The following is a 21,378-nucleotide window of genomic DNA, read 5'->3' on the forward strand; positions in this document are numbered from 1 at the left end:
TTAGCCCATTGCTTTGCCTTGCTTTTAGTTAGCTGCACGGTGGGTTTTTTTTTGGGGTTTTTTTTTCTTTTTTTTCCATTGATATATATAAAATTTAGTATACTATTATGTTATCTTGGTTTCTTATGCTTAAATTACATTGTTTGTAGCATTTTCTTTTTGGTATTGTTATCTTTTGGAATTTTATTATACTTTAACATTGTATTAATGTTTATATGGCTTACCTTTTTTGTATACTTACTCAATAAAAAGATTTAAAAAGAAAGAAAGACACTCAAAGCTGCTGCGCAGGTTGACTCTGTGGTTAAGACGACATATGGTGCATTGGCCTTCATCAATCACGGGATTAAGTTTAGGAGCTGAGAGGTAATGTTGCAGCTGTATAGGACCCTGGTCAGACCCCACTTGGGAGTACTGCGCTCAGTTCTGGTCGTCTCACTAAAGGAAGGATGTGGAAACCATTGAAAGGGTGCAGAGGAGATTTACAAGGATTTTGCCTGGATTGGGGAGCATACCTTATGTGAATAGGTTGAGTGAACTCAGCCTTTTCTCCTTGGAGCACAGAGGATGAGAGGTGACCTAACAGAGGTGTATAAGATGATGAGAGGCATTGATCGTGTGGATAATCAGAGGCTTTTTCCCAGGGTTGAAATGGCTAACACGAGAGGGCACAGTTTTAGGTGCTTGGAAGTAGGTACAGAGGAGATATCAGGGGCAAGTTTTTTTTAAAAAAACGCAGAGAGTGGTGAGTGTGTGGAATGGGCTGCTGGCGACAGTGGTGGAGGCGGATACACTAGGGTCTTTTAAGAGACTCCTGGATAGATACAGAGCTTAGAAAGATAGAGGGCTATGGGTAACCCAAGGTAATTTCGAAGCTAGAGATATGTTCTGCACAGCTTTATGGGCTGAAGGGCCTGTATTGTGCTGTAGGTTTTCTATGTTTCTATAGAGACCAGACCAGCACACAATACTCCACACTGTAATACAGCACGCAAGACACTTGCAAATTTCTACAGGTGTACCATGAGGAGCATTCTGACTGGTTGTATCACCATCATGCCAGTCCGTGGCCTCCTGTACTGCTGTGATGATTGGAGGAGCAACACCTTATATTCCATCTGAGTGGCCACGAACATGAAAATCCATTTCTCAAACTTCTGGTATTGACCTCTCCTCCCCACTTCACCATCCCCCATTCCCATTTCCCCTTCTCACCTTAACTCCTTACCCACCCACCACCCCCCTCTGGTGCTCCTCCCCCCTTCCCTTTGTCCTCTCATCAGATTTCCCCTTCTCCAGCCCTGTACCTCTTCCACCAACCCACTTCGCAGCTCGTCACTTCATCCCCCTCTAATTTCACCCATCACCTTGTAGTACTTCCTCCTCTCCCCACCCCCCACCCTCTGACTTCTCATCTCTTTTCTCCCCAGTGCTGATGAACGGTCTTGGCCCTAAACGTCAACTATTTTCTTTAGCTACTGCCCGGCCTGCTGAGTTCCCCCAGCAAATTGTGGGTATTACTGCATCACCATCTGGTTTGGAGGCACCAATTCAGCCAGTTCCATCATGGGTACTCGCGTCCCCACCATCAGGGACAGCTTCAAAATGTGAAGCCTCAAAGTAGCTGTCCCCAACACCCGAGAGTGCTCCCATCAATGACGGTGGTTCAGAATCCTGAAGACAAAGTCAGTCTTTCAGGAACAGCTTCTTCCCCTCCGCCATCAAATTTCTGAATGGACAATGAACGCTACCTCGCTACTTTATTCTGTTTTTGCACATTCTTATCGTAATTCATAATTATTATGAATTGCACTGTACTTGTCGCAAAATAAATTTCACAGTATGCCAGTAATTCTCAACGCCCCATCTCTTATACTCAATGCCCTTTCCAATGAAGGCCAAGTTGCTACCTCAGCACCCTGGCTACCTGTGAGAACACTTTCAGGGGACTTTTGTTCTACAATACTCAGGGCCCTCCCATTCACTGTGCATATTCTGCCCCGCTTTACCTTCCCAAAATGCATCAGTGAATCAACTCCAATCTACCTGCCGTTTCTCAGACCATCTCTCAGATGACGCACATCTTGTTGTGACCTTAGACCATCACACCACCAACTTTAGTGCCATCTGTAAACTTAATAACCATGCCACTGACACTACTATCCAAGTAAATAGCATTGGGTAGGAGGTCATGTGTTATGGGTGAAAGGTGAGAAGTTTAAGGGGAACATGAGGGGAAACTTCACTCATGGGGTTGAGAGTGTGGAATGAGCTACCTGCACAAGTGGTGCATGTGAGCTCGGTTTCAATGTTTAAACAAAGTTTGGATAGGTACATGCATGGTCGAATGTGGAGGGTTGTGGCCCTGGTGCAGGTCGATGGCAGTAGGCTGCTTAAATGTTTCAGCGCAGCCTAGATAGGCTAAAGTGCCTGCTGCTGCTCGGTACTTTTCCATGACTAATGACAAAACTGAAGTAGATGTATCACTTGTCACAGGCACCAATCTGACTCAAGTTCAGTTCACTGTCATTCAACTGTAGACATGTACAGTATACTGGCAAACAATGCAACATTCCTCCAGACCTACATGCACAATACATATATAACTCACACACAACACGCAAAGTAATATTACCAGTAGTGAGCAAATTCATGACACAAATTAAAAAGTAAACAGTATAACGCTACTGGCGCTTCATACGTGATGAGAGCTGGATGGTGACAGGAAGTTGAGCAGTCTTACAGCCTGCTGCAAAGAGATTGGTGGATGAATGGGAGGGATCACGCCCTGTGTACACAGTATTTCTGATAAATATCAGATGGGTGGAGATAGTGCCAGTAGCCCTTGCAATTTGGCCCTTCAAACCATGCAGCCCAGCAATCCCCCAATTTAACCCCAGCCTAATTATGGGACAATTTACAATGACCAATTAACATACCAACCGGTACATCTTTGGACTGTGGGAGGAAACAGGAGCACCTAGAGGAAATCCATGCAGTCACGGGGAAAACATACAAACTCCTCAGACAGTGGGGGGGAATTGAAACCAGTTCGTCTGCATTGTAAAGTGCTTGTTAACCACTATGCTACCAGGCCACACAAGAAACTTATGACCAGAGGCCTTGGGATGCCCAACCCAAACGATGAAGCGTCTGGTCAGGACGCTCTTCCACCAAAGAAGCTTTGTATCCAATTGACTAGCTCACCCGGGACCCCAAATGATCTATTTTGCAGACCAGTATACAATCTGAATCTTTGTTAAAATCCATAGATTTATTCAGCATGGAAACAATCCCTTAACCCAACTCACCCATGCCAATCAAGATGTCTGTCTAATTTGCCTGCATTTGGACCACAACCCCTCAAAGTTTGTGATTCTTTGTCTTCACCCCATCACCCCTACCAGGGCATCAGCAGCTCACCGGAGTCCTCTCTTGGGCTCACCTTTCAAGTTGTCCCCAGTTCTAGCCTATCCACAAAGGTTCTTCCTCTCCCAGGAATGAAGTCTTTGGAGCATCTCTGGTGTTCCTGCAACACTGGGCTTTTAAAACAGAAAGTGATTGCTAGCCCATGCCAAATCCTCCTCCTTTCACAGCCAGGCTTGGGACCGATTGTCCACGGCAGAGGTAAACTGTCCCCGTTCATGTACCCAAATGTGTGTTTTTTTAAATCAGAACATTAGTGTGGCAGTTTGCTTATCGCTTTTACAGCGCCGGTAACCCAGGCTCATAAAAGGACCAACACTGGGTCATTTGAACTAACGAGTCTGCTCCACCATTCCACCGTGGCTTGATTTACTATCGCTCTTCTGCCTTCTCCCTGTAACCTTTCACCCTGACTTATCAAGAACCTATCTATCTACTGCCGCTGCCTGAAAGGAATGCATTTTCTGTACTGATGTTATTAATGAGGACAGCTGGGGGGGGGGGGGTCCTTAATATTGGATGCCACCTTTTAAAACATTTACATGTTATGTCAGGATACCCTGCTTTGCAGTGAATTTGAGGCTTTCAGTTAGACACATGAATATGTAGGTGGCATAACACTATTACAAAGCCAGGGGCATGGGCTCCATTCACACCGCTATGCATAAGGAGACTGTACCATCTCTTCATGCCCACTTGGGTTTCCTCCGGGTGCTCTGGTTTCCTCCCACCTCCCAAAGAGCTAGTAAGTTAATTGATCACATGGGTGCAACTGGTTGTTGAGGGGGACCTCAAAATTAAACCCCACAAAACAATATGAACCAGTGCTGTATGAACACACCATGCAGAGAACTTAGTAAATCATGGCTTAGTAAATTGTGTTGTTTCGCAGAAAGAACCGAGATCTGTGGTATATTTAGTATTAGAAAGTCCTGTTCTGTGGTTTCATTAGAAAGTATCACTTCATTATAGATAAAATAGGACATTCACATGTTTCCGGAAGGTTTTGGCAATAGTGCTCAAAAGTGCATTTTCACATCACACACTCTCCAATTGACAAAATGAAGAACTGATCACCTAATTCCAGAGAATCGCTTCATGCAGAGGAAGGAAACAGCTTCAATAAATTCAACAAACAGTCCTGAAATGAGCAGTAAAACCAGCTCAGACATTCAATCCATTTCAAAAAACTGAGGAGTGCGGTAGAACAAAGGGATCTGGGAATGGATCGTTGAAAGTAATGTCACAGGTAGATGGGGTCGTACAGAATGCTCTTGGCGTATTGGCCTTCACACAGCGAAGTACTGAGTACAGGAATCGAGATGTTGAAGTTGTACAAGACACTGGTTAGGCCTGTTTTGGAGTACTGTCTGCCGACATGGTCACCCACCTACAGGAAAAATATCAGTAAGACTGAAAGAGTGCAGAGAAAATATACAAAGATGACTTGAGCACATGAGTTATAGGGTAAGGTTGAATAAATTAGGAATTTATTCCCTAGAAGATAGAACGAGGGGAGATTCAATATATGGGGCAGGGTATAGGTGAGCAGGCTTTTTCTGCTGAGGTTGGGTGAGACCATGTCCAGAGATCATAGGTCAAGGGTGAAAGGTTAAATATTTAACAGGAAACTGGGTGGGAACGTCTTCACTCAGTAGTGAGAGAGTGGAGTGGTGGATGCGGGTTCAATTCAACATCCATGAGAAGCTTGGATAGGTACATGGATGGGAGGGGTTTGGAGGGTTGCGAGATGGGTTGATGGGACTAGGCAGTTCAGCATGGACGAGAATGGCCAGATGGACCTGCTTCTGTGCTGTAGGGCTCTATGTGTCTAAAATGTCAACAGCAAATACAGGTCAGAGCTCAAAAAAACATTTGCTAAACAGCTAACAAGCTCAAAGCTCTGCACCTCCATCTAACTGGTATCATCATCAGTCCCAGGAGAGTCAGAAGGAACATCAAACCCCACTCCCACTACCTTTGTTAACTCCATAACCCTCCACTCCTTTGTAGAAGCAGAGCAGACATTTCAGCAGGGAAAGAGTGCTCACATGTGCGGGCAGTACAGTAGGGTAGTGTTTAGCATGATGTTATTATAGTGCCTGGACCACTGGCACGGTAACAGTGTCACTAATGCACAGACAGCCACAGGATAGTGTGGTTATATCCAATGGTGATTAGCAGGGAAAAGATGGACAGAAGAATTGACGTCCTGATGAAGGGTCTCAGCCCAAAACACAGAGCCATTATTCATTTCCATAGATGCTGCCTGACTTGCTGAGTTCCTTCAGCATTTGTGTGGTACATCCAAATTGGTTACCTGATGGTTAGTTCTGACCAGAAAAGCACAAACACACAGACACTGGGAGACCCCTGACAGTCAATTAACTCTACACTCACTCCTGCAGCTAGTAGACTTACTTTCGTCTCCTGGCTCCATGAAGAAGGTTGTCATGTTTTTCATAAACCTGAAGCTCCTGTTCCTCATCCTGCAAGGCATCCGGGTCCTCTGTCGCCAGGGCGTCTACAGCACTGCCCAACGGCAAAGCTAGAAGAACACATCACACGTCAATGAGTGGTGCCATGATATTCAGCCATACCAGTCAAACACACATTTACCCCTCAGCTTGGGCGAGACTAGAACTGGAAGTCATGGGTTAACGGTGAAAGGTAAAATAGTTAAGGGGAACCTGAGGAGGAACTTCTTCAGAGGGTGGTGAGAGTGCAAAATGAGCTACCAGCAGAAGTGGTGAATGCGGGTTCAATTACAACATTTAAGCCAAGTTTGGATTTATTTTAGCACCCGTCTTAAAGCTAGATTCTTTAAAGTAAATTTTAACTTCACCTCTCTTGTAAAACTCTACCTGTAGCCACCACATCAGTAACTCTACCTGTAGCCACATCAGTTTGTGGTTAAGTTGCTGTACAAAGGGGGGGGGGGGAGGGAGGGCACCACCCAGGTGCAGGTCGATGGGATTCAGCAGCGGTCACCAATTGGGGTGTAATTCCCACTGCTGTCTGTAAGGAGATTGTATGTTAGTCCTGTGACCACGTGGGTTTCCTCCAGGTGCTCCAGCTTCCTGCCACATTCCAAAGACATATGGGCTAAGAGCTGGTAAGTTGTGGGCATGCTATGTTGGCCCCAAAAGTATGGTGGCAGTTGTGGACTGCCCCCAGCTCAGTCCTTGGGACTGTGCTGGGCATTCACCCCAAACAATGCAAATTAACTGTATATTTCCATGTATGTGTGATACATCAAGCTAATCTTTACCTTTAGGGGGAAATGGTATCTTTGCCTATTTGTAAATGGACACTTGATAAACTAGGGTACTCCAGTCGGCAGTAATACAGAGAAAGTCACAGCAGCCTTGAGGAGTGAGGGCAATTCCTTACTGGCAGACAGTGTGGGTAATGGACGAGAAACAAACTCTTCACCTCCTCCCTCCCAACCACTTGGTCCTACAGATCCAAGAACTCACCATCACCATCTTGCTCGCCTGCGGCTCTGTACCTGTGCATTCGCAGCACGTGTTCAGAAACCGCGCGGTCCTGCTCCGGGTCCATCTGGTCCAGCATGATGAAGAGCAGGTCAAAACGGGACAGCAGTGAATCCTGCAGGCCAATGTTCTCCATCGGAGTTTTATACTGGTTATACTGGGGGAGAAAAAGAGACACACACAGATCAAACAGGACAGCAGCGAATCCTGCAGGCCAATGTTCTCCATCAATGTTTTACACTGGCTATACTGGGGAAGGAGACAGTTCAACAGAAGGAAAGTGATCCGACCCTCAAGGAGAAGCAAACACTTGAGCAACTCTGCAATAGGACAAAGAAAAATATATTAACTTAAAAGCAGTTCAGTTCTGGTTGCCTCATTATGGAAAGGATATGAAAGCTTCAGAAGCTGTAGCGATTTATCAGGATGCTGCCTGGATTAGAGCACATCGTATGAGGATCTTCTCATTACAATCAGGAAGGTGGTACAGGAGCATGAAGACAGTTTCATGAAGTGTTCGTTTACATACACATGCCGGTGGGAGTGTGGAACACACTGCCAAGGGTGACAGAGATATTACGGGTATGCAAAGGGCTCTTAGATAGGATCATGGATGAAAGATGAAATGGAGAGTTATGTGGGAGTGAACTCAGAGGACCACAACCTTGTCGTGGTTTGGAGGTGTGACAGGATCCTGAATTACCCCTATGAACTGTGCTCGCTTGCCCCCATTAACTGTGCTTTAGAAAAGAGAGAGTTATTTAACATCGATATCTTGTTGAGGGGGGAGAGGGGGCGGAGGAGGGGGCGGGGGGGGCGAGGGGGAGAGGGGGAGAGGGGGAGAGGGGGAGAGGGGGAGAGGGGGAGAGGGGGAGAGGGGGAGAGGGGGAGAGGGGGAGAGGGGGAGAGGGGGAGAGGGGGAGAGGGGGAGAGGGGGAGAGGGGGAGAGGGGGAGAGGGGGAGAGAGAGGGAGAGAGAGGGAGAGAGAGGGAGAGAGAGGGAGAGAGAGGGAGAGAGAGTGAGAGAGAGGGAGAGAGAGGGAGAGAGAGGGAGAGAGAGGGAGAGAGAGGGAGAGAGAGGGAGAGAGAGGGAGAGAGAGGGAGAGAGAGGGAGAGAGAGGGAGAGAGAGGGAGAGAGAGGGAGAGAGAGGGAGAGAGAGGGAGAGAGAGGGAGAGAGAGGGAGAGAGAGGGAGAGAGAGGGAGAGAGAGGGAGAGAGAGGGAGAGAGAGGGAGAGAGAGGGAGAGAGAGGGAGAGAGAGGGAGAGAGAGGGAGAGAGAGGGAGAGAGAGGGAGAGAGACTGAGACTGAGACTGAGACTGAGACTAACTGTTGGACTGTCACTTTAAGGCACGAGGAAGAACGGGCTAACTTTTGGATTTCTGCTGAGTTGGAGAGAGAGAGGTGGCACCGAGCAGCTCGTAAGTTGCTATGGTGACCTAAGGATTTCCAGCAGTGTGTTGATACTTCCCAAGGACATTCACCTGCTTGTGATTTTCTTAAACAGAGAGAGGAAGGAGGAGATACTTGAGTGTCAGTTGATGCTCAGCACGGGAAGATAAAATAGCAGGTTAGATGATAGACCTCAGACACATGTTTTGGACACTGAATGAGCATGGTTGTGCCCGCAGAGAAAAGTGGGTTTTGGAGGAGCGATCAGTTGCTTTTGCAGTGAAAAGGAAGGGGGCTGTCCGTGTGTCCAACCTCGCCTGGGGGAGAGCTCCACCACAGAAAACCGGTCCCCTTTGTTAAAGTCACAGTCAGTGACTTGTAAAGGATTTCGAAGGACAACGAGAAGATCGACGGCATCAGCTCACCTGAAGACTCAAATCTCTCCCTCTCTCTCTCCATCACTACTCAACTCAATACCACGAACTGAACTTTACTCATCATCGTAAGACTGTATCTTTTTAGCCCTAGACTTAAAGAAGCTTGATTTTCATATATTTCCACACTTATTGATATATTTACTAATATATAATCATTGCTAACCTGTTTGATTTATCTACATTTACATTACTGTATTGCATAGTCACTAATAAATATTATTAGTTTATAGCAATACTGGACTCCAAAGTGTTTTCCATCTCTGCTGGTTCTTTATTCCTGTCACGGAGTACGTGACAGGAGGCTTGTGTGCCTTAATGACCCAGACAGCAATGTTGGTTGGAGTCAGGGCTTTATGCTTTGGTTCTTAGGGTCACCCATGTCGAACGGGTGCAAGGCAGAGGCCAGTCCACTGGATCTCTAGGTTTGCGAGTTCATCTCAGTCCTAACAACCCTGAGTGGTCAAACAAAACTGTTAGGGAAACAGAATGAAGAATACTTCTACATTTGAGCAGCCAAGGACAGACAGAAAGGGAGAAGCTGCATCACTGTCCTACAAGCTAACAGGGAGAAAGTACGTTGGGGGGGGAGGGGGGGTTAGACCAATCTTGGGGTAGGATAAAAAGTCAGCACATGGGCCAAAGGGCCTGTACTGTTTTATGTTCTATGATTCATTACTGAACACTAACAGCCTAATTACTCCTGATAGCAACATCTCCCTGCCATACCCATCCATTGTAACCCATGTTTACTAGGCAGAAGCTGGAGTTCGAGACAACGAGCACTGCCCTGCCATACCCATCCACCGTAACCCACGTTTACTGGGTAGAAGCTGGAGTTCGAGATGACAACATCGCCCTGCCATACCCATCCACCATAACCCACGTTTACTGGGTAGAAGCTGGAATTCGAGATGACATCCTCTCCCTGCCATACCCATCCACCATAACCCACGTTTACTGGGTAGCAGCTGGAGTTCGAGATGACTAGCATCTCCCTGCCATACCCATCCACCATAATCCACGTTTACTGGGTAGAAGCTGGAGTTCGAGATGACTAGCATCTCCCTGCCATGTGATTCAGTGGTGAGAAGGCTACCTTTCATAGACAACACACATCTACAGTCATTATGATTTGGGTTCAACCAAGCAAGAAAGTTGGAATGTTCTGATGAGGAAACATCAATTGTGGTGAATGCTGTGTGGGGCAGTAATCATTTGCCAGATCATACACTTGCATAAAATTACATGGGCTTGTTCCAGTGGTAGGAGGGTGTATTGCTTTAACCACAGCTTTGAATTCCCATCACAAGCCCCAGGTCAAACTTCTCCAGAAGAACATCATGAACAAACTGGCTAATTCAGCAGCATTGTCACCTACTCCTTGAAACCATTCATCTGCACAAAGGACTCCCTGCGATAGGGATCCTCCGAGCATCGCCCCTTGTGCTCTTCTCCGCACCCTCTCACAAAAGACCCTAAACCCGACTACTATCCTTCAAAAATCTGACCTCATCTAGCTCTCTCAAATCTTCCATAACATCCCACTAGGCTGAAAGCTACAGCACATTAGCAAAACAAACTCAATTGTCTGACACAACATTCCCAAGTTGGGCAAATGGCTCCATAACTTTAGCTGAAGTCAAAACATTAGCCTAGGAAGTTTAATTATAGGACATACTGTGTTTTCAGAAAAAAAACTGCTATAATAATTCAAAGCATATCAGCAGAAATACAAACCATGTTCTTAACCAGGGTATTACAACAGTCACAACTTATCACTAACATCACAAATAAAAACACTCTACAAAACATCTCTCCAAGCAACAGGATCCAGTAACAAGGCAGCCTTCCCTGCCTAAACACATTACTCACAGAATGAGAATATAAAGAATTAAAATAAAATACGAGTGATGGGATTGGATACCCTCACTGATATACCAAAGGTGCCACAGGTAGATAGGTTCATACAGAGTAGAGTGCTTTTGGCACACTGACCTTCACAAATCAGAGTATTGAGTACAGAAGATGGGATGTTATGTTGAAGTTGTATCAGACACGAGGCCTAATTTGGAGAACTGTGTACAGTCACTTACCTACAGGAGGATATCAACAAGATTGAAAGAGCGCAGAGAAAATTTCTGAGGATGCTGTTGAGACTTTAAAACAAAGATTGAATAGGTCAGAACTTTATTCCCTGGAGAGGAGATTCGCCAGAGGCATACAAATTTACGAGGTATTGATAGGGTAAATGCAAGCGGGTTTTTTCCACTGAGATGAGAACATTTGCAGATGCTGGAAATCTATGCAACGCACACAAAATGCTGCAGGAACTCAGCAGGCCAGGCAGCATCTATGGATATGAATAAACGGTTGCCATTTTATCAGGACTGAAAAAAAGGATTTTTGTTTTAAAGATTAATAGTTTGGCACTAGATGGGCTGAAAAGCTTAGTTTTGTGGTGTAGCTTTGTATGCACCTGCAGAGTAAAAAAGTGTGACTGATTGACTCCAGCCTGCATTGGTACCACATGCCCTCACCTTTCCATAGACAGGATTGGCTGCAGCCAGCACGCTGCACCTGGCATTGAGCCTGGCGTGGATGCCAGCTTTAGCTATAGTCACACGGCCTTGCTCCATCACCTCGTGGATAGCAGTACGATCCAGGTCAGACATCTTGTCAAACTCGTCAATGCAGACGACTCCTCGGTCAGCTAAAACCATGGCACCAGCCTCGAGACGTCGCTCTCCTGGGAGAGGGGCAGAGCAGACGATCAGAATTTCATGGCTGAACAACAGATGGATGTGGCTCCAACAGTTGGCAAATCAACAAGTAATAAGCATGAATGAACCACCCATGGACAAGTTAAACATCACAAATAACTCACTCCAACACTCAGCAGGGTTATAAATGCCAGCCTTGCTGGCATTGCAATCGCGAACTAAAGCACACAAGCAGCCCTCTTTCATTAGGAGTGTGAGGAGAATTGGGACATCAAAAACTAGCAAATTTGTACCATGGAGAGCATTCTGACTGATTGCGTAACTATCTCATCTCGAGGGGCCTTAGAGAGAGGAGAGAAGGGTGCAGTGGATTATAAACTTAGCCAGCTTCATCATGGGCACAACCCACCCCTCAAGAAGATGAGTTTCATCCATCATGAAGGACCCTCACCAACCAGGACAAACCCCTTCACACTGGGGAGGAGGTACAGGAGCTTGAAGAAACTCCACTTTTAGGAATAGCTTATTCCCCTCCAGCAGATTTCTGAATTGTCCAAGAACATTACTTCACTATTTTTTTTGCTCCTTTTGCACTATTTACTTTTTAAATATATCTTTATTCTGATTTACAGTAATTTTGAATTCTACTACAGTTTAGCTCCTGCTAGGGTGATAAATGGCAGTAAAGTCAAGGGGGAAGTTCCAGACAAAGTGATCTGTTGAAGCTCATCAGTAGAGCTGGCGGAAGCAGTGAAGGTAGAGGAAAGCTGGAGCAGTGAGGGGTCCTGAGTCATCTTGCACTCCATGCCACTGACCCCTGACCTCAATCTGACAAGGACGGTGCAGTGGCTGCCCGTGCATCAGCCTCCCCATGTTAAACAAATTCTCATAGGCGTGCACCATTAAGGGAATGCACCCTAACATCCCAGATTATGTGAATCCCGGACTGATCTCCACAAACATACGAAGACCCACCAGAGACAGCCCCTTAGTAGATCGTCATACTTGACCCAGGTGACCCTACTACTACCTTATGTTTATATGTTGCTCTGCACTGCTGCAGCAAAACAAAATTACAACTTGTCAATGGTAATAAACCTGATTCAATACCCACTTTGTATAAACAGATGAAAGAAAGAAATCATTTCAGCGCCACTCAGCTTTTCTACAGCAACAATGAAACTCCAAAGCCACCACCAAAATACTATGAATTAGATTTCCCCCTCTCGACTTAAGTTCATGCCCTCTCGTATTTGACACTTCCACCCCTGGGGAAAAAACCCAGACTAAGTCTGCAGACAATATGAAGATAGGCAGGTTGTTTTGAGAAAATAGGCTACAGAAGGACTTAAAACAGATTAGGAGAATGGGCAAATAAATGGTGATGGAATACAGTGTTGGGAAGTGTACGGTCATGCACTTTGGTAGACGAAATGAAAGGTTTGACTATTTTCTAAATCAGAGAAAATACAAGAAACTGCAGTGCAAAATCACTTGGGAGTCCTCATGCAGGATTCCCTATAGGTTAATTAGCAGGTTGAGTCTGTGGTGAGGTAGGCAAATGCAATGGTAGCATTCATTTCAAGAAGACTAGAATATAAAGGCAAGGATGTAGTGTTGAAACTTTATAAAGTACTTTATAAAACGCTTGGAGTATTGTGAGCAGTTTTGGGCCCTCATCTTAGAAAGAATGTGCTGAGTTCACAAAAATGATTCCAGGATTGAATAGCTTGTCAAATGAAAAACATTTTATGACTCTGGGCCTGAATTCACGAGAATTCAGAAGAATGAGGGGTGATGGTGAAAGGCCTTGATACAGCATATCTGGAGAGGATGTTTTCTATGGTGGGAGAGTCTAAGACCAGAGGCCACAGATTCAGAATAGAATGGCGTCGTTTTAGAATGGAGATTAGATTAGATTCAACTTTATTGTCATTGTGCCCAAGTGCAGATACAAAGCCAATGAAATGCAGTTAGCATGAGGAATTTCTTAGCCAGAGAGTGGTGAATCTGTGGAATTTTTTGCCAGACAGCTGTGGAGGTCAAGTCTTTATGTATATTTAAGGCAAAGGTTGATAGATTCTTGATTGGTAAGGGCATGAAGGGATACAGGGAGCAAGGAGGAGATTGGAGCTGAGAGGAATACAGAATCAGCCACGATGAAATGGTGGAGCAGACTTGATGGTTCGAGTGGCCTAATTCTGCTCCTATATCTCATGGTCTTATAAATATAAAGAACATGAGATTAAGAGTTAAAAGTAAGTCCATAGGTTATGGGAACAGTTCAGTGGTGGGTTGAGGAAAGTTGAGAGAAGTTATCCCCTCTGGTTTAAGAGCCAGGTAGTCGAAGGGTAATAATTTTTCCTGAACCTGGTGGTGTGGGTGCTGAGGTTCCTGTACTTCCTTCCTGATGGCAGCAGCGAAAAGAACACATGATCTGGGTGGTGGGATCCTTGACGACGGATGCTGCTTTCCTGTGACAATGCTTCATGTTGATGTGCTCAACGGTTGGGAGGGCTTTACCTGTGATGGACTGGGTTACTCTGTCAGCACCACTTAGAACTGTATAAACCTCTGTTAGATCTCCCCTCAGCCTCCAATCAAGGTTTGCCCAGCCTCTCCTGACAGCCACCCATTATCAATAAAGCAAAGGAATGAACCGACCGGCTGTGAACTGCGACAGTTTTCCCTTACTACACGCTATCACAACGATCACTGAACTCAAGCACGAAATGTTTGTTTTGTAGCAGCAGTGTAATATACAGCAAACATAAATCACAATACAGAGTGTGTGTGTCTGAATACAAAGTGCAAAAAGGAGAGCAAGATGAGGTAGTCTTCATGGGTTCATTGTCCATTCAGAAATCTGATGGCGGAGGGGAAGAAACAGTTCCTCAAATGTTGAGTGTGTACCCCCCCTCAATGGTAGTGATGAGAAGAGGGCACGTCTTGGATGACAAGGGTCCTTAATGATAATGTCGCCTTCTGTTAGGAAGGATTGATGCCATCAGGTTGCATGAACTACCCTGCTTCATCCCCCTTTACTGGGAAAATATCAGACCTCATCAGAACCTGAACTTTAACTGGTAGTTGAAGTGTTAATGAAATGGGAATTCATGTCACATTTTTATACAATAACATCTTTAGCACTTACCGCATATTCTCGGGAGGAAATAGATTTATTATATATAGGACATTTGGCTACACCCTGCTTCTCCCTGACCACCCCACCCTTAGCCACAGGGTTGGTCGCTAGCTTAGCAGCTGCTTAACACAGCAGGCAGCTTCCTCCAGACAGATCAGGGGATTGTGGGCTTCACAGTTCGCTGCCTATCCACTTGCCCTCGAGAAGTTGGGGGTGAGGGTGAGCTGCCTTCTTGACATGCTGCAGTCCTCAAGATGACGGTAAGCTCACAATGCTGTCAACAACAGAACAGTACAGGCACTTGGGCCCATCACATTGTGCCGACCTTCTAACCTGCTCCAAGGTCAATCTAACCCTTCCCTCCACATTTCTATCAAGCACGCATCCCTTAAATGTCCCTAATTTATCTGCCTGTACCACCACTGCTACACAACTTCCATAGTCATGGAATACTCCAGCATAGAAACAGAGCCATTTAGTCCATGCTGAACTAGATATCTGCCTAGTTCATCTACCTGCACCCAGACCACGTCCCTAGGCTAATTTCTCTTAACTGTTGAAATCAAGCCCGCATCCACCATTAGTGCTGGCAGCTCGTTCCACATTCTCACCACCCTGAGTGAAGTCCCCCTCATTTTCCCCCTAAAGCATTTCTCTTTAAATCAAAGTATTAAGTCCTGGACATCTAGTCGGTCATTTCTAACAACCTCACTTCCCTTGGCACTTTAAAAAAAATTTTTATGAGTGGAGATGCCTCTCTATCAAAGGAGGTGTATAACACTCCTTCTCTCCGCTAGCCTGCAGGTCACCCTTCGGCAGAGTGTAGCACCTGCTTAGCCCCCAGTCGGCGTCACGGGAAGTCATGAGAGTAGCTGGTGCACATCACAAGTCCTGGTTATGTGACCACTGACATCAGGCAGACAATGTCTGAAGAATAGTGATGATGGTTGGGGTCACCCGGCAGTGTCTTTACAAGACTAGAAGGTGGCAATGGTAAGCCATTTCTGTAGAAAAATTTGCCAAGAACTATCATGGATAAGACCATAATCACCAAAGTCATACAACTTGGCAGGTAACAATGATGACCATTGCTAATCAATGTGCTAGGATACAGAAGCTCTGTAGCGGAAGAGCTTCAACGACACAGCATTTTAGAGCAGAGGTGACGGCGCAGCAAGGTAACTGGTAACACTGCACCCTTGTGTGGCAGAAATAAACACTGCAAGCAGCAAAGACTCAGATTCCGGGTAACCTGCAGTTCCATTCCTCCAGCAGGAAAAAGCAGACTGTACCTACACTAAACTTCTGTACAGAGATTTCTTCTGAATTGCACGTAAATGCAATTGCGGAGAAAGCATGGCAGCTCTTCTACTTTCTTCGTAGTTTGTGGAGGTTCTGCAGGACATCAAAAACTTTGACGAATTTCTATAGTTGAGTAGCAGAGTGTTGCCTGGCTGCATCACAGCCTGGTATGGAAACACTAATGCCTTCGAATTGAAAATCCTACACCAGGTCGTGGATTTGACCCAGTACAACCCGGGCAAAGCCCTCCCAACCATCGAGCACATCTACGTGAAATGCTGTTGTCGGAAAGCAGCCACCCATCATCACAAGATCCTCAACACCCCAGGCCATGCTCTTTTCTCAATGCTGCCATCACCACCAGTTTCAAGAACAGTTACTACCTCTCAAACATCAGGCTCCTGAACAAAGGAGATAACTACACTTATTGCCCATCCATTGAGACGTTACCTCACTTTAAGCACTCTATCTTATTTCATGTTCTCGTTATTTATTGCTATTTATTTATATTTGCATTTACATAGTTTGTCGTCTTCTGGACTCTACTTGACCTTTCATTGATCCTGTTATAGTTACTATTCTATAGATTTGCTGAGTATGCCCACAGGAAATGAATCTCAGGGTTGTACGTGATGCCATACATGTACACTAATAATGAAATTTACTTTGACTTTGTAGTGAAACGGGGACACCTCTTTTTCCCTTATAGGGAGAGAGAGAGAGCGCCTGTGGTATGTCGAATTAGGTGAACAAGTAGTCTTTGGGGTACTGCAAGTCTGTCTCCATGCATGCTTTGCTACACGCCTGAGTGCCCGGTGGGGGTCGCTGATGCTTTTTGCTGGTTGGGGGGGGGGGTTGTTGCTTTGCTGCTACTGGTGTGTGGGTAAGGACAGCTGGGGGGGGGCTTTGGGGGTCCAACATTTAACTGTCATTCACTCTGGAGCACTCCTCTGTTTTCGTGGATGACCGCGAAGTAGTAGTATTTCAGGATGTATATTGTATGCATTTCTCTGACACAAGTACCTTTGAAAAGTATATACATAGACTGACTGTACAATATAAAGTGACACGAGGCAACGTGCAAGTCGTGGTGATTGGGGATGTGGTGGGATGGATTATTGGCTGGAGGTGTTGATCAGCCTTACTGCTTAACATAGAATAGTACAGCACAGTACAGGCCCTTCGGCCCACAATGTTGTGCCGACCCTCAAACCCTGCCTCCCATATAACCCCCAACCTTAAATTCCTCCATATATCTGTCTAGTAGTCTCTTAAACTTCACTAGTGTATCTGCCTCCACCATTGACTCAGGCAGTTCATTACATGCACCAACCACTCTCTGAGTAAAAAACCTTCCTCTAATATCCCCCCTGAACTTCCCACCCCTTACCTTAAAGCCATGTCCTCTTGTATTGAGCAGTGGTGCCCTGGGAAAGAGGCACTGGCTATCCACTCTATCTATTCCTCTCATTATCTTGTACACCTCTATCATGTCTCCTCTCATCCTCCTTCTCTCCGAAGAGTAAAGCCCTAGCTCCCTTAATCTCTGAACAGTAACTGCTTGGGGAAAGTAACTGTTCTTGAGTCTGGTGGTCCTGACGTGGATGCTATGTAACCTCCCTGATGGAAGTGGGACAGTCTGTGATCAGGCTGGTGGGATCCTTCATGCTTCCAACTATAAAATCTCTGTACATCTGCCCATTTAACAAGCACACATTCACCATTGCCTCCAGGTCTGTCAGTGGGCAGACCAAACAACAGCTTACCGGTTTCCTGGTCAGTGGTTACCGCTGCAGTTAAACCCACCCCAGTGGAACCTCGGCCGGTGGTTGGAATTGCACGTGGTGCACTGAATAGCACATAACGCAGGAGCTGCGATTTAGCCACTGACGGGTCGCCTGTCAGGAGGAACACACAGGAGAGTAAGTTGCACAAACAGAAAGATACTCCATAATCAGTTGGCTATATCCAACATTTCCCAAACAATGCAATGTTTACAGAACACACAAAATGCTGGAGTAACTCAAGTCGGGTGGCATCTAAGGTATTGCCTAAATAGTCAATACTTCAGGCAGATACCCTTCACCAGGACAGGAAAGGGGGAGGATAAGGCAGGGGGAGGGGAAGGAGGACCAGCTAGTAGGTGACAGGTGAAACTAGGTGGATAGGGGAGAAGGAAAACTGAAGATGTTAGGTTGAAAATGATAAGGAAAAAAAGAGTGGACCATGGGGAAAAAGGAAGGAGAGGCACCACAGGGAAGTGAAAGGCAGGTGAGGAGAGGCAAGAGGTCAGAATGGGGATAGAAGCAGATGGAAGGGGGGAGGGAAAAAAAATTATCAGAAGGAGAAATCAATGTTAGTGTAATCAGGTTAGAAGACCAGAATGTGAAGGGAAGCCATCCATGTCACCAATGTACAAACACAAAAAGCAAAGGCACGTGCACATGCACACTACAGATATCTTAATACCACATCCAACTGAATGCTCCCTTTATTTCAAAGGTAGCTGCTCTCTTTACCCATTTGCTCCATGTTTGAACCAAAGTTGCGACAAGGAGCAGGCTGGGCAAGGATAGCAGCTTTCCTGAGGAAATCTTCAATTACAATCCACAGTTCAAAGTACTACCACATGCAATCTTGAGATTATTCATCTTCTTACAGCCACAAAACAAAAACAATCGAATCCATGAAAAACCCCCACACAGACTGTCAGAAGAGTGAAATAAACAAATGGTGCAAACAATTAAAAAAAAAATAAAACATTAAACATGAACCACAGGGCAAAACCACATCACCGGAGGCAGCTCAGCACTGATGCGGGAGCAGACCGTCAAGACTTCAGCACCTCATTTCTGATGGGAGTGGTGAGAAGAGGGGGAGACAGGTCAGGAGGAATAGTCTCAGTGGAGGTCCTAGCAGGCACAGAGTAGTTCATCCTCTGCCCTCGGACTCAAAGCGTTAACAGGACTCCCGATGAATGGTCTTGGCTGGCTTTCCATCCATCAATGCTGCTGGACCCGAGTTCCTCCTAAGTTTTATGTGGTTTTTCGGGTCTTTACCATTGAAATATTCTATGTAATTCCAAATACAAATTTCACAGCTACTGCAATGCAGATTTCACTTGACGATTTTTCATTTAACAAATACAGTAGGAGCATTTAAGAGCCTCCTGGATAGGCACATGAATGTGAAGGAAATGGAAGGATATAAATATTGTGCAGGCAGAAGGGATTATTTTAGTGGGACGTTCGATTACTAGGCCAGCACAACATTGTGGGCTGAAGGGCCTGTTCCTGTGCTGTACTGTTCCCTGTTTTATAATTCCACTGCAGCTCCGCCTTTACAGTCAAGGATGGACCAACTCTGAAAGGGACCTGGCGTAGACACATGGATCTTCCTTCCACAAATGCTCCTCGAGAGGTGTGGGGGAGCAGCACGGTGGCACAGCAATTAGCGTAAAGCTATTAACAGCACCACTTCCTGCTGGTGTTTGTACATTCTCTCATGTCTGCAGGGGTTTCCTCAGGTGCTCTCACATTCCAAAGGAGCATGGGTTGGTCAGTTTTCTGTAATTGGATGGCATGGGCTTATTGGGCCAGAAGGGCTGGTTACTGGGATGCATCTCCAAGTAAAGAATGACAAAGATCTAACCAAATGCTACCACCCTAGAAGCTCTGCCAATGACTATACTGGGGTGGGGCAAGAATTCAAAGTTAACCTTAGGAGCCACGCATAGCTCAGCCAAGATTCGCCTTGAAGACATCCAACAATACAACAGGCATACTGCACCTATTAGAAGGATGTTGATATCACCCCGAATCCGGCTGCCGTTCTCCAGGTGTTTCTCGGAGCCACCCAGCAGCAGGCAGAGAATGGCTTTCTTGATGTAGTCGTTTCCATGAATACTGGGAGCCAGGGACCTGGCCAGCTGATCAAAGATGTCCTAGAACAGAGCAGGAAAACATGACGGATGTAGTCAGAACAACTAAGTGGGCAGCACGATAGCACAGTGCTTTACAGTACCAGTGACCCGGGTTCAATTTCCACAGCTGCCTGTAAGTAGTTTGTAAATTCTCCCCATTACTGCATAGGTGGGTGCCCTGGTTTCCTCACACAGTCCAAAGGCATATTGGTTGGTAGATTAATTGGTCTTTGTAAATTGTCCCACAACTAGACTAGAGTTAAATTGAGGGTTGCTGGTCGGCACAGTTCGAAGGGCCAGAAAGGCCAGTTCTGTGGTGTACCTCCATAAATAAAATTTTAATCAGTGTAAGACCAAAAGCTCATATGAAACTTTTTCTTCAGATTCAGATGTATCACAAGCAATGAAATGCATCATTTGCATGAACAAGTCGAAGGATGTGCTTGGGCCCCATGCTTCCAACACCAGTATAGCATGCCCACAACTCACTAATCCAAGCCCATACATCTCCTGGTTTCCTCCCACATTCCCAAAGACAAACTGCTCTTCCAATGTCTTAACGTAAGCATGCTGCGCTGGTGCAGAAGCACAGCGACACTTGCAGGCTACCCTGAGCACATCCTTGGCCTGTGTTGGCTGTTGACACAAATGGTACATTTCACTGCATGATGTACATGTAAAAAACACTGTTAATCTTTTAAATCTTTCGGCTGGGGGAGGAAACCGGAGCACCCAGAGGAGACGGGGAGAAAGTACAAACTCCTTACAGACAGTGGCAGGAATTGGGCCGCATTCACTGTAAAGCAATCGCGCTAACCACTATACTTCCATACTGTCCTTCATCAATACCCAATTTGACTGAGGTTTCAGCACTGAATATTCCTGATGTACGTCAATGATTTGGACTACAGTATTAATGGATTTGTGGGTAAATTTGCTGATGATACAAAGATAGGTGGTGGAGCAGGTAGTGTTGAGGAAACAGAGAGCCTGCAGAGAGACTGAGATAGGTTAGGCGAATCGGCATAGAAGTGGTAAATGAAATACAATGTTGGAAAGTGTATGGTCATGCACTTTGGTGGAAGAAATAAACTGGCAGACTATTATTTAGATGGGGAGAGAATTCAAAATGCAGAGATGCAAAGGGACTTGCGAGTCCTTGTGCAAGATACCCTACAGGTTAATCTCCAGGTTGAGTTGGTTGTGAAGAAAACAAATACAATGCTGGCATTCATTTCTAGAGGTACAGAATACAAGAGCAGGGATGTGATGTTGAGACTATAAGGCACTTGGAGTATTGTGTGCAGTTTTGCGCCCTTATTTTAGAAAGGATATATTGACATTGGAGAGAGTTCAGAGAAGATTCACAAGAATGATTCCAGAAATGAAAGGGTTACCGTGTGAGGAACGTCTGGCAGCTCTTGGGCTGTATTCCCAGGAGTTCAGGAAAATGAGGGGGGGGATCTCATAGAACATTCCGAATGTTAAAAGGCCTGAACAGATTAGATATGGCAAAGTTATTTCCCATGGTAGGAGATTC

General features: G+C 45.6%; 1 protein-coding gene across 1 annotated transcript in view; it reads right to left on the reverse strand.

The window, feature by feature from the left end:
* mcm3 (minichromosome maintenance complex component 3) overlaps positions 1–21,378 on the reverse strand; it is a 69,231-nt gene that overhangs the window by 21,249 nt on the left and 26,604 nt on the right. Inside the window, exons 7-11 of the mRNA XM_063055395.1 lie at positions 19,706–19,859; positions 17,683–17,814; positions 11,287–11,495; positions 6,906–7,080; positions 5,848–5,974 (exon numbers count right to left, since the gene is read on the reverse strand). Of these exons, the coding sequence (XP_062911465.1) occupies positions 5,848–5,974; positions 6,906–7,080; positions 11,287–11,495; positions 17,683–17,814; positions 19,706–19,859 (797 nt within the window). The remainder of the gene's footprint in view (positions 1–5,847; positions 5,975–6,905; positions 7,081–11,286; positions 11,496–17,682; positions 17,815–19,705; positions 19,860–21,378) is intronic.

Source organism: Mobula hypostoma, chromosome 8 (assembly GCF_963921235.1).
Source record: "Mobula hypostoma chromosome 8, sMobHyp1.1, whole genome shotgun sequence".
Lineage (NCBI taxonomy): Eukaryota > Metazoa > Chordata > Chondrichthyes > Myliobatiformes > Myliobatidae > Mobula > Mobula hypostoma.